General features: G+C 45.2%; 1 protein-coding gene across 6 annotated transcripts in view; it reads right to left on the bottom strand.

Annotated features, from left to right (window-relative positions):
• The window catches only part of dbnlb (drebrin-like b), a 53181-nt gene that overhangs the window by 27865 nt on the left and 11822 nt on the right, over nt 1-13494 (bottom strand). For all 6 annotated transcript variants that reach the window (XM_063057223.1, XM_063057224.1, XM_063057226.1 and 3 more), the window contains exons 2-3: nt 4988-5043; nt 251-363 (exon numbers count right to left, since the gene is read on the bottom strand). In XM_063057223.1, the coding sequence (XP_062913293.1) occupies nt 251-363; nt 4988-5043 (169 nt within the window). The remainder of the gene's footprint in view (nt 1-250; nt 364-4987; nt 5044-13494) is intronic.

The following is a 13494-nucleotide window of genomic DNA, read 5'->3' as shown; positions in this document are numbered from 1 at the left end:
GTTTCCTCTGGATTCTCCCCATCCCTCTCACACTCCAAAGATATACTGGTTGGTAGGTTAATTGTTCATTGTAAACTGTCCTGTAATTAGGCTAGGTTTAAAAAAATCATTGGATTGCTGGGTGGTGCAGCTTGTTGGAACAGTAGGGCCTGCTCCACAATAAATCTTTCAATAAAGTACAATAAATATAAAGCACAGCATTCCAGTGCAGTCAATGGACAGTAACTCTCCCAAACAGATCCACACTTACCCAGTTTATCAGGACACACTTCGGCAGCCCTGAATTGGGGTCTTTCACTCTGCAGAAAGCGTACATCACCTTCCCACTGTTCAGCTCTTCCACCAGTTCCTCAAGGCCCCCATCTGAAATGCCAAGAGGATTGGTCAGAATAAACAGCCAACAGCATTGGAACTGCTGGCAAAATGGGAGTACAAGCCTTGGTCCATGGAGTACAAAGCACAGAAAGGTCGATCAGTGGGAGTGGTATGGAAAGGCTGAATAGGTTTGGGCTTCATTCCCTGGAACATGGGAGAATGAGAGGAACTTGACAGAGGTATACAAAATTATGAGGGTATAGATAGGGTCAATGCAAGCAGGCTTTTTACATTGAAGTTAGGTCAGACGAGAACTAGAAGTCATCAGTTAAGGGTGAATAGTGAAATATTTAAGGGGAACATGAAAGGGAACTTCTTCACTGAAAGGGTATTTAAAGTGTGGAACAAGCTGCCAGCAGAGTGGTCGATATAGGGGTATGGTGGGCTATGGTCTGGGTGCAGGTCAACGAGACCAGGCAGATTAATAATTCGGCACAGAATAGATAGGCTGAAGGGTTTGTTTTTGTGCTGTAGTGGTCTATGGCTGAGGTTCTTCCAAGGGGCATCTGGTTCAGAACCAAATGCAGGGATGTCCATTTACAGAGATGAGGAATTTCTTTAGCCAGAGGGTAGTGAATCTGTGGAATTCATGGCCACAGGTGGCTGTGGATGCCAAGTCTTCGGGTATATTTACGGCAGAGATTGATAGGCTCTTGATCGATCGGGGCATGAAGGGTTACAGGCGGGAGATTGGGGCTGAGAGGGAAAATGGATCAGTCATAATGAAATGGCGGAGCAGACTCAATGGGCCAAGTTATGCTCCTATATCTCATGGTCAAATACGAGGCTCGGGCACAAGGTTCAACCCGAGCAAGCGGCCAAAAGCCGGAATCAGCAGGAAGGGAACAAGGGCTGTGAGGAGAAGAGGCTGCAGGAACTTGCGAACCTCTGACATTATATGAAAGTCAGGAACATGGGCAATGCAAGAGGCAGGGAGACTGGGTGGGTGTGTACAGCACAAAACCAGAGGGTGAAAAGGTGAAACATTTTTTAAATACAATGGATTTTTATTAAGATTCATTAATGATGTTCAACAGGAAATTGGATGAGACTGTTACATCCTCGGGCAGGAGGCACAAAAGACTAGTATACACTTAAAAGTACTAAGGAGAGCTAACAATCCTATTTACTCCTGGAGAAATTGAATGCAGAAGTGGGGAGGTTATGCTTTAAGTTTGAGAGAATGGGTAAGGCTCTAACTAGAGCATTGCATACATTATTGGTCTCTTTATTTGTAGGAACAAAGGTGATTTTTCTGGACTGGAATGGATGCATTGTCTTACAAATAAACACTGGGCACCATAGTAAAATAGCGGTCAGTGTGATGCTATTACAGCTCGGGCTGTCAGAATTCAACTACCCATGCACCATCAACGTTCAGGCCATGCCACGCAGAAACTTGTGCTGATATTATTTATTTGAGGCTACACCACATAACTATACGTGCTGTGGGAGACTATACGTACTGTGTTTTGTACCTTGGCTCCGGAGGGATGCTGTTTCATTTGGCTATACACATGTGTATGGCTGAATGACAATTAAACTTGAACAGTGAGCCCAAGTGAGGAGAAGATGGCGCACGACGGCAGCGCGTGCGGCCTCTCTGGTGAATGGTATCTGTAATCTGTTAAGTAGGGGACCGTGCACAATTCTGATTTGATGGAGACGGACGTGAGAGTACGGAGGAATATCCGGAAAACTTCTGAAATGCCCGCTTCACTGCCACTGCTACTGTGTGGTAACCGGAATCTCCGGAGCTGAAGGCCCCGAATCCTCGGCTTTGCTTGTTTCTGCGGCCGGGGCGAGGTCGAAGGTGCTCGGGACGCTGTATCGGAGGGGCTGGTCGGAGGCTTGAAGTTTTCAGATGGATGGACTCAGTGTCGGCTGATTCCAAGGCATCGGCAAGTTGGCAGTGCCTGGAGGTTTATGACAGGGAGTTTCTCCCTTTTGCCGCCAGCTATCGGGGACTCGGGAATCGATCGACTCGGGGACTTTGAGACTTTTTTTTTAACCGTGCCCATGGTTTGTTCTTCATCAAATTATGGTATTGCTTTGCACTGCTGTAACTATATGTTATAATTATATGGTTCTGTCAGTGTTATTCTTTGGTTTGTCCTGTTTTTCTGTGATACCACTCTAGAGAAACATTGTTTCATTTCTTAATGCACGTTATGCATTTCTAAATGACAATAAAAGAGGACTTAAACGCAAACAACAGGAATTCTGCAGATGCTGGAAATTCAAGCAACACACATCAAAGTTGCTGGTGAACGCAGCAGGCCAAGCAGCATCTGTAGGAAGAGGCGCAGTCGACGTTTCAGGCCGAGACCCTTCATCAGGACTAACTGAAGGAAGAGTGAGTAAGGGATTTGAAAGTTGGAGGGGGTGGGGGAGATCCAAAATGATAGGAGAAGACAGGAGGGGGAGGGATAGAGCCGAGAGCTGGACAGGTAATAGGCAAAAGGGATACGAGAGGATCATGGGACAGGAGGTCCGGGAAGAAAGACGGGGGTGGGGGGGAGACCCAGAGGATGGGCAAGAGGTATATTCAGAGGGCCAGACGGAGAAAAAGGAGAGTGAGAGAAAGAATGTGTGCATAAAAATAAGTAACAGATGGGGTACGAGGGGGAGGTGGGGCCTAGCGGAAGTTAGAGAAGTCAATGTTCATGCCATCAGGTTGGAGGCTACCCAGACGGAATATAAGGTGTTGTTCCTCCAACCTGAGTGTGGCTTCATCTTTACAGTAGAGGAGGCCGTGGATAGACATGTCAGAATGGGAATGGGACGTGGAATTAAAATGTGTGGCCACTGGGAGATCCTGCTTTCTCTGGCGGACAGAGCGTAGATGTTCAGCAAAGCAGTCTCCCAGTCTGCGTCGGGTCTCGCCAATATATAAAAGGCCACATCGGGAGCACCGGACGCAGTACATCACCCCAGTCGACTCACAGGTGAAGTGTGGCCTCACCTGGAAGGACTGTTTGGGGCCCTGAATGGTGGTAAGGGAGGAAGTGTAAGGTCATGTGTAGCACTTGTTCCGCTTACACGGATAAGTGCCAGGAGGGAGATCAGTGGGGAGGGATGGGGGGCACGAATGGACAAGGGAGTTGTGTAGGGAGCGATCCCTGCGGAATGCAGAGAGAAGGGGGGAGGGAAAGATGTGCTTAGTGGTGGGATCCCGTTGGAGGTGGCGGAAGTTACGGAGAATAATATGTTGGACCCGGAGGCTGGTGGGGTGGTAGGTGAGGACCAGGGGAACCCTATTCCTACTGGGGTGGCGGGAGGATGGAGTGAGAGCAGATGTACGTGAAATGGGGGAGATGCGTTTAAGAGCAGAGTTGATAGTGGAGGAAGGGAAGCCCCTTTCTTTAAAAAAGGAAGGCATCTCCCTCGTCCTAGAATGAAAAGCCTCATCCTGAGAGCAGATGCGGCGGAGACGGAGGAATTGAGAGAAGGGGATGGCGTTTTTGCAAGAGACAGGGTGAGAAGAGGAATAGTCCAGATAGCTGTGAGAGTCAGTAGGCTTATAGTAGACATCAATGGATAAGCTGTCTCCAGAGACAGAGACAGAAAGATCTAGAAAGGGGAGGGAGGTGTCGGAAATGGACCAGGTAAACTTGAGGGCAGGGTGAAAGTTGGAGGCAAAGTTAATAAAGTCAACGAGTTCTGCATGCGTGCAGGAAGCAGTGCCAATGCAGTCGTCGATGTAGCGAAGGAAAAGTGGGGGACAGATACCAGAATAGGCACGGAACATAGATTGTTCCACAAACCCAACAAAAAGGCAGGCATAGCTAGGACCCATACGGGTGCCCATAGCTACACCTTTAGTTTGGAGGAAGTGGGAGGAGCCAAAGGAGAAATTATTAAGAGTAAGGACTAATTCCGCTAGATGGAGCAGAGTGGTGGTAGAGGGGAACTGATTAGGTCTGGAATCCAAAAAGAAGCGTAGAGCTTTGAGACCTTCCTGATGGGGGATGGAAGTATATAAGGACTGGACATCCATGGTGAAAATAAAGCGGTGGGGGCCAGGGAACTTAAAATCATCGAAAAGTTTAAGAGCGTGAGAAGTGTCACGAACATAGGTCGGAAGGGATTGAACAAGGGGTGATAAAACAGTGTCGAGGTATGCAGAAATGAGTTCGGTGGGGCAGGAGCAAGCTGAGACAATAGGTCGGCCAGGACAGGCAGGTTTGTGGATCTTGGGTAGGAGGTGGAAACGGGAAGTGCGGGGTGTGGGAACTATAAGGTTGGTAGCAGTGGATGGGAGATCCCCTGAGTGGATAAAGTCGGTGATGGTGTGGGAGACAATGGCCTAGTGCTCCTTAGTGGGGTCACGATCGAGGGGTAAATAAGAGGAGGTATCCGCGAGTTGTTGCTGTGCCTCGGCAAGGTAGAGGTCAGTACGCCAGGCTACAACAGCACCCCCTTTATCGGCGGGTTTAATAATAAGGTTAGGATTAGTGCGGAGGGAGTGGAGAGCAGAGCATTCCGAAGGAGTGAGGTTGGAACGGGGACAAGGTGCGGTAAAGTCGAGACGGTTGATGTCCCATCGGCAGTTAGCGATAAAGAGGACTGAGTGTTCTCATAATCTAAAAAAAAGCTAAGTGATCCTCACCTCCAGTTCCAGCCACTCGCAAATCATTGCTGTTCCCCTCATAGGTAAATAGGGCCCTGCAAAACACAACGTGATATTTAGGCTTCCAGTGGCTGCTGTACAGAAGGCATTGAACTCTACAAGAAAGAATCCTTGTTGTCCAAGTGCTTCAAATCCAGCCAACATCTGCAAAGTGCAGGAATACATTAACACCCACACTACTTTTTTTGAATGCAAAAGACTTTGCGGATGCTGGAAATCCGGAGCAACACACTTAAAATTCTGAGGCCATTCAGCAAGTAAGGCAGCATCTATAGTTCTGGGCTGAGACCCTTCATCAGGTCTGTAAAGGAAGGGGGCAGAAGCCAGAATAAGGTGGGGGCAGGGTAAGGAGTACAATTTGACAGATGATAGGTGCATGGGTGGGAGAGGGGAATGAAGTGAGAAGCTGAGAGGGACTGAAGAAAAAGTAATCTCATAGGAGAGAACAGTGGACCATGGGAGAAAGGGAAGAAGGAGAAATGGGCAGGTGAGGAGAGAAGGGGTAAGAAGAGCGCCAGAAGAGGAAATGGAAAGAGAGGAGGGAGGAAGGAGAAATGATTGAAAGTTCAAGAAACCATTTTCTTGATAAAAGGTATTCAATATAGCTGACTGGTAGTGAAAGTGAACAACATACCTTTGCAGCAAAAACCTTCTGTCCAGTCTCCCTCAGCCTGGATTCTGAATATTGTACATACCATGGAAATAGAATACTGTTGATATGCAGCTCCATGAAGACAGGCTGTCAATGCACACTCTCCTCTCCCTCTGTTTCTTTGACCAATAAAGAACGGACTGTCTAAACCAGGGGCTCCCAACTTTTTTATGCCATGGAGCCTTACCATTGACTGAGGGGTCCGTGGACTCCAGGTTTTAAACCCCTGAGCTAAACTACAGAACTCACATTCATCTTCCACCTCCTCCAAGATTACACTCTGCGATGGCTGCTTCGTTTAAGGATGACCACTGTGGTCATGTATGTGAGATTGAACTTGTGTACTCTCCCCTCCCATCCCTGTAATTAGCTCGAGCCCACGGTTCTCCAAATGCGACTCTCACTCATCCTCAATTGTAAATGCTTTAGAATTACCGGTCATGATTTTAACTAACTGGCCCTATCTGGAATTCCCTCTCTACCTCACCTTCTTAGAAAGACACTCCCCAAAATCCATCCCTCGCGTACTAATAGTTTAACACAGTTCTACGCCGAATATTGTCTCATAGTGCCTATGTGAAGTGTCTGGGAAAACTAATGATAATTGCTGGTGAGTGGCAGGTGATAGGTGAGACTGGTTGAGGGGAAAGGTAGCGGAGGAGTGTTTGAAGCAAGAAGCTGCAAGGTTATAGGTGAGAGAGGCTGAAGGAGGAGGAGTCTGATAGGAGAGTCAAGCAGATCTTGCCTACCTGTGGCAGATTCTGCAGGTGCACATTAATATCACCTTCAAACAGCCAGAACTGAAGTGGAAGCAAATCATCCTTCAAACGCAAGAGTATGCCTCAGAAGCTGTATCAAGATCACTCAGGGAGGGATGGGCAGTCCCTATTAAGGGTGCTCACTATTCAGCAGCACAGGCTTCCCAAGTGTGACATCTGCCTTTATTACTGAAGCAGGGTAGTGTAAAGCAAATATAATACCAACACCCCCCCACCCCAATCAAAGTTCAAAGTCAATTTATTATCAAAGGACATTTATGTCAGGGTGGTGGGATAGACATACATCTCTACCAAAGGAGGTGTAAGGCTCTCCTTCCCTCCGCTAGTCTGCATATCACCCTTGGGCAAGGTGTAGCACCTGCTTAGCCCTCCCCCCCACCCCCCCCAACTGGAATCAAGGTTACATGAAGCCACGGGAGCAGGTGGTGGATGGTCGTATGAGCAGCCGGTGCAGATCACAAGTCCTGATTATGCGACCATACAGACCAGGTAGACAATCTCTGAAGAGCATTGATAATGGTTGGGGTCACCCGTCTTGCAAAGACACTGCCCAGAAGACAATAGCAAAACTACTTCTGTAGAAAAATTTACCAAGAACAGTCATTGTCATGGGAAGACCATGACCACCCACGTCACAGGACACAGCACAATAAAAGAACGAACACATATATCACCATATACAACCATGAGATTCATTTTCTTGCGGTATACTCAATAAATCCAAGAACCATAATAGAATCAGTGAAAGACTGTACCGAATAAACTGTGCAAATACAAACGCAATAAAAGAAATAATACTAATAAACATCGAGAATGAGATGAAAAGTCCATGAAAGAGAGTCCAGAGGTTGCTGGAACTGTTCAGTGTTGGGGTGAGTGAAGTTGAGTGGTTATTCCCTTTTGTTCAGGATCCTGATGGTTGAGAGGTAGTAACTGTTCCTGAACCTAGGACTGGGAGTCCTGAGGCTCCTGTACCACACAGGACAAATCCAGGAATGAGGCCAAATGCTGGTGGCAGTTCATATCGTTTTTAATGAGAAGCTAATCCTGTACACCGCAACACACACAAAATCATCAGGGGTGGAAAGGAAAGGGCAGAGGGCAGAATAGGGAGGTGGGAGAGGAGTACAAGTGGCAGCCCTCCAACCCTCCACTTGTAAAAGGCTCAGAAGCCTGAACCACTTGGGTGTAGAAGCTAAAAAGCAAGGGACTGAGCAAGGTTCTCATTGCAACATTACTAAAGTCAGTACTGCAAATGGGGGGGGGGGGGGCAAGAATAAATATAGAAAGGGTTAATTAGAATTGCTCAGTGTTTGCCAAGCTGCTTAGAAGCTTTACAGTGCAGGTCAGACTGCTGACGTTCGACAGGGTCAGTGAAGAACAGGACTTCCTCAAAGCATTTCAGAAACCAGAAACACTGGTGAAAACTCTAAACTTCTGTTTAATGTGCTTGAATATATACAGGTTCCATCTTTGAAGTTTGTAGTTCAACACAAAGCTGCTTTTACCCAATGAATTTAAGGCTCCACATCGAGGAACTGCATTTACCGGAAGGGACTGGAACTGAAGCCCTACTGATGAATGCGATTTAATCGTCCTGAGACCATTCGACATAGGAGCAGATTTAGGCCATATGGCCTATTGAGTCCGCTCCGCCATTCCGCTATGGCTGATTTATTATCCCTCTCAACCCCAATCTCTGGCCTTCTTCCTGTTAACCTGACTCCCTGATTAATCAAAAACCTATCATCAACCTCTACTAAATGACTTGGCCTCCACAGCTGTCTGTGACAATGAATTCTACACATTCTCCACCCACTGGCTAAAGAAATTCCTCCTCATTTCTGTTCTAGAGATATCCCTCTATTCTGAGGGTGTGCCCTCCAGTCCTAGGTTCTCTCACTATAAACATCCTCTCCACATTCACTACCTAGACCAGGAGTTCCCAGCCTTTTTTATACCTTGGACCAATACCATTAAGCAAGGGCTCGTGGACCCCAGGTTGGAAACCCCTGATCTGGACCTTCCAATAATGATAGGTTTCAATGAGGTCTCTGGTCATTTTATTGATCTCCAGTGAGTTCAGGCCCACAGCCATCAAGCATGCTTCACACGTTTACCCTTTCATTTTCAGAATCATTCTTGTGAACCTCCTCTGGCCCCTCTGCAATACCGTACCAGCAAATCCTTTCTTTGACAAGAGGCCCAAAACTGCTCACAATATTGCAAATGTGGTCTGACCAATGCCTTATAAAGCCTCAGCTTCCAATTTTCCAGTCAGGTCTCCAGTTACAAGCTGGCTTCAACAAGCCTGTTGAGAATAATGTTCAGGAATGCAACTACTCAGCCCCACGTGGCAGGCTGGTCACTCAGGATAGGCATCCAAACTCATCCCTCAATACTATACAAAATGCTAGAGGTCAGGCAGCATCTATGGAGGAAAATAAACAGTCATTCTTGACCAAGGCCCTTCATCAGAACTGGCGAAGGGTCACGGCCCGAAGTGTACACTGTGTATTCCTCTCCGTAGAAACCACCCGACCTGCTGAGTTTCTCCTGCATTTTGTGCATGTTGCTTTGGATTCCATCATCTGCAGAATCTTGTGTTCATCTACTTAAGGTTGTTAACTGAGCAAAGGGAGACCACTTAAGCCTCTTTAGCCAGCCAAAGGAACAGGAGAAGGCACTCAATCTCTCTCAGCTCTACCATAACATCAGCTCATGATTTTATATTATCTTAATCTGCTCATGTGTATCTACAATCCTTAATACTCTTATGAAACTAAAGAATTGTAAATTTCCATTTCATCACCAGTTTCAACCTGCTTGGGGAGATTTTCTTGATTTTCACTAAGTTTTGTATGAGTTAATGCTTCATGATTCTAACTACACGTTTCTTTGTTCTGAGGGCAGCACAGTAATGTAGCGGTTGCAGCTTTACAGCACCAGCTGTAAAATTGGGGCTCAATTTAGCAGCTTATCAAACATACACCTCAGAAGTATCCAGAATGCATCTTCCTCTCAAACTTTCCAAACAATAAAAATCACCTCACCTGCCTTAAATGGGCAAGTTCAAGATCTTCCGAAATGAAGAAAGATGCCTCAGAAATCTGCCCTTCCAGACCATAATGATCACAGGTGTAACCAATAAATACAAGAGATTCTGCAGATACAGGAAATCCAAAGCAACACAAAGCTGCAGGAACTCAGCAGGTCAGGCAGCATCTACTGAACTGAATAAACAGTTGATGTTTCAGGTTGAGACCCTTCTTCAGGGTCCTTCTGCTGAACGTGGTGGACCCTTCATCAACACATTTAGGTATTAGCCTAAGAAACTTGTTCTCAAGTGTTTCCATTTCCAATGCATTATCATTCTTACTCATGTAAAGATGTAAATACTGTAAACACTACTGCGAGGGGGCGCGCAAGGGAGATATTGTTTTGCTGTTGCTGCTTGCGTTGTTCTGCTGAACAAGGACATACAATGTTGGTGCTGGAATGTGTGGTGACTCTTGTGGGCTGGTAATTGAACTTTCTCTATAAAAGAGTAAGAAAACAGATGAAACATGGGATTGAACAAATGCAGAGTACAGCTGAGCACCTGGAGGCATAGGGAGAGGGATAGGATTACAACATCAGGCCAGTGCAACCTTGTAACACAAAACGTCGCTGTTTAACTAACAGACAGAAGTGGTAATGCCACATTTTTGAGCTGAAAATGGAGTAACCTTAAAATCAGAGTGGATGCAATTCAGTGGAAACAAGTAATATGCAGATACAAGAGACTGCAGATCATAGTTCCTTCTAAGCTCACGTGCACATTGCCTTTGTTGCCAAAAAGATGGAATTTTATCTTATATAATCTTAATAGCATTTTGAAATTCTGCTAATATAATTTTGAAATCCATTAATATAATTGTGAAATACCCTGTAATTCATTGTGTTAATGAATATAATCAATAAATTTTCTAAACAATAAACATACACAACCTTTACTTTGAAATATTTTAGAGGTTCAAAGTATTTACATTGTCAGTGTTTTAGGTTACAACACTGTTACAAATTGTAACAATAAACACAGAATGGAAGTCGGCAGCTCATTACTAATAAACCAACAGCCCACTGAACGCTGATGCCGTCTAAGTTTAAAAGTTTACAAAACATGAAGGACTTTCTTTATTTTACTGTATTTCAAAATACCCTTCAATTAATAAGTATCTGACTTTTCCATTTCCATTCCAAATATTCATAGTACGCAGATTACAAAGAAACCATTTATAGTGCCACACAGTTTTCAGGCTGTGTAAAAAAAGTCCTGCTCAGAGCAAAGGTTAGTCCGCACAGCTGAGGGAACATTGGTGGAGATGCTCAATCAACACATGCAAAACCAGAGGAAATCGGGGCCAGGCAACATCTATTGAGGGAAATAGTTCATGTTTTGGATGAGGCGCATGTTGAATTGACATGTGGCATTAGATAAGACAGTAGGCCAAATCAAGCACGCAAAACTGACGAAAACAAACCTTTTATTTAGTCTACATGAGTGGCAGGGTGGATGTATGTCTCTACCAAAGGAGGTGTAAGGTGCTTCTTCACTCCATTAGCCTGCAGGTCACCTTGGGCATGGAGTAGCACCTGCTTAGCCCCACAATCAGGGTCATGTGAAGCCATATCACAAGTCCTAGATATATGACCACTGACACCAGACAATCTCTGAAGAGTATTGATAATGGTTGGGGTCACCTGTCTTGTAAAGACACTACCCATAAGGCAATGGCAAACCAATTGTGCAGAAAAATTTCCCAAGAACAATCATGGTTATGGAAAGACCATGATCGTCCACCTCATATGACATGGCACATAATGAACAAATTTAGTCTACCAACACTGCAGTGTAAACCTAAGCATGCACATACATTGTCATTGTGAGAGCAAGAGGCTTGAAAACGCAGAGGGAGCCTCTGAAATGGTCAGGAAACATAGCATGAAAGAGAGGAAATGTAAGTGGAATGCATAAAGAGGAAGGCTGTACAGTTGTTTGTGATGACTCATTTGCTGAAGCACAGTTGATTGACTTTGAAAGAGATGTCTCATCAGATATGAAGCTATGGAATGCATTCAGAAAGCGCAGGGAGGATTATGCACAGTGAGCGAACCTCAGGTATTTGTCTGCTGCAGCCCAGTGAAACTACCCAGCACTGAACTTTCAGCAAGAACGCTTCAGGACTGGAGTCACTCAGTCCTGAAACACTCTGCCTGCCAAGTGCTCAAGTACAGCGGTCAGAAGGTCCAACGCTGTCTGTAAGGTGTTTGTACATTCTCCCCATAGCCCTGTGGGTTTCCTCCGGGTGCTCCAGTTTCCTACCGCAGTTCAAAGATGTATAGGTTAAGGTGAGTAAATTGTGAGCATGCTCTGTTGGCACTGGAAGAATGGCAACAATTGCAGGCTGCCCCCCACACATCATTGGACTGTGTTGAAATATTTCGATGTATGTATGACAAATATTTCCTTCTTTCAAACCTTTGGTGGTCCTGATCAAATGGTGCCCAATATCGGGGAGACCTTGCATTAAATAAGCGGGATTATGCCAATTTCTTTTCTATTTGGTATCTTTGCACTTAACACAAATGTGCTTGACACAGACTAGATGAACCAAATGGCCTGCTTCTGTGCTATACCTTCTACGACTATGAAAAAATCCTGCACTGGTTTAAACAGGGTATTTGTTACAGGGAGAAGGTAGGGAATGGGGTTGGGAGGGATGATAAATGGAGCGCATGGCAGCGTAGCGGTTAGTATAACTCTATTACCTTGTCAGCTGTAAGATTGGGGTTTGATTCTTGCTGCTGTCTGTAAGGAGTTTATACATTCTCCCTGTGACCGTGTTGATTTTCTCTGCCTTCCCACATTCCAAAGACGCATGGGTTAGGGTTAGTGAGTTGCAGACAAGCTACGCTGGTGCCAGAAGTCTGGCAACAATTGCAGGCTGCCAAGCACAAATCTCGCTGACTTGATGTACACGTAACCAAGAAAGCTAATCTTAAATCTTTCTTTAGTCTTTAAATCAGGAATGATGGAATGGAGTAACAGACTTGATGGGCCGAATAGACTAATTCCGCTCCTATGTCAGGTGAACAGGTATTGGGTGCAACCGAAATATCTATATCTATACACGGCCAAGGTACTTAGTCCAAACTGGGAAATGTATGTTAATGACACCATTGAGCTCGAGGAAACAAAGGAGATGGCAATCATTCGCACATGGTTGAATTATTTTCGTGTCACTGGCCTCTTTGGACTCTTATTACCAGGGTGTGAAATAGTTAAGCAACACTTCACAGGTCTAACCTTGAAATCTGTATAGGTTTGGATTATACTGTATGCAATGCATGAAGCAACAGGCCAAAAATGGCTGGAAGTAGAGTATAAGTCTCTCAACCCAAGACTCATATCTGGAAAAAGCCAGGCTAGGAAGAGGATGTTAGGAAGAGGATGTTTCCACTTGTGGCAAGAGAGATATGAAGGACCTGCAGACAACCTGTAATGAATTGAACAGAATATTCAGAAGGAATGTAATCGCCAAAATTTGGATGAACGAGGAACTTGCTCTCGCAGAGTGGTTGAGATGAGCAATGTTTAAGGAGAAGGTGGACAAATGCACCAAGGTGAAAAGAACATCGGGCAAGAAGTAAAAAGGTTAGCTTATTCTCACATGTTCAATAAGATCATGGTAGAAGAGACCGAGCTAGAGAACAGTTGGAGAAATCTTTCATCATGAATAAGCACAACACTGCTGAAGGATAGAATAGTCTATGTGCTGCAAATTTAATATGATTTTGTAATATTAAACAAAATCCCAAAATAAATTGGTACACTACCCATTTCACACCAAGGAAAAGTACTGACACTGCAACACACACAAAATGCTGGAGGAACTCAGTGGGTCAAGCAGCATGTCTAGAAGGGAAGAAACAGTCAATGTTTTGGGACTGGGTTTCAGGTACTGCAGAGTGGTTTTAGAATAGACACCAATCACCATAACCATACAAGCCTT

This window comes from Mobula hypostoma, chromosome 8 (genome assembly GCF_963921235.1).
Source record: "Mobula hypostoma chromosome 8, sMobHyp1.1, whole genome shotgun sequence".
Taxonomy (NCBI): domain Eukaryota; kingdom Metazoa; phylum Chordata; class Chondrichthyes; order Myliobatiformes; family Myliobatidae; genus Mobula; species Mobula hypostoma.
This window is presented reverse-complemented; position numbering and strand designations above follow the sequence as displayed.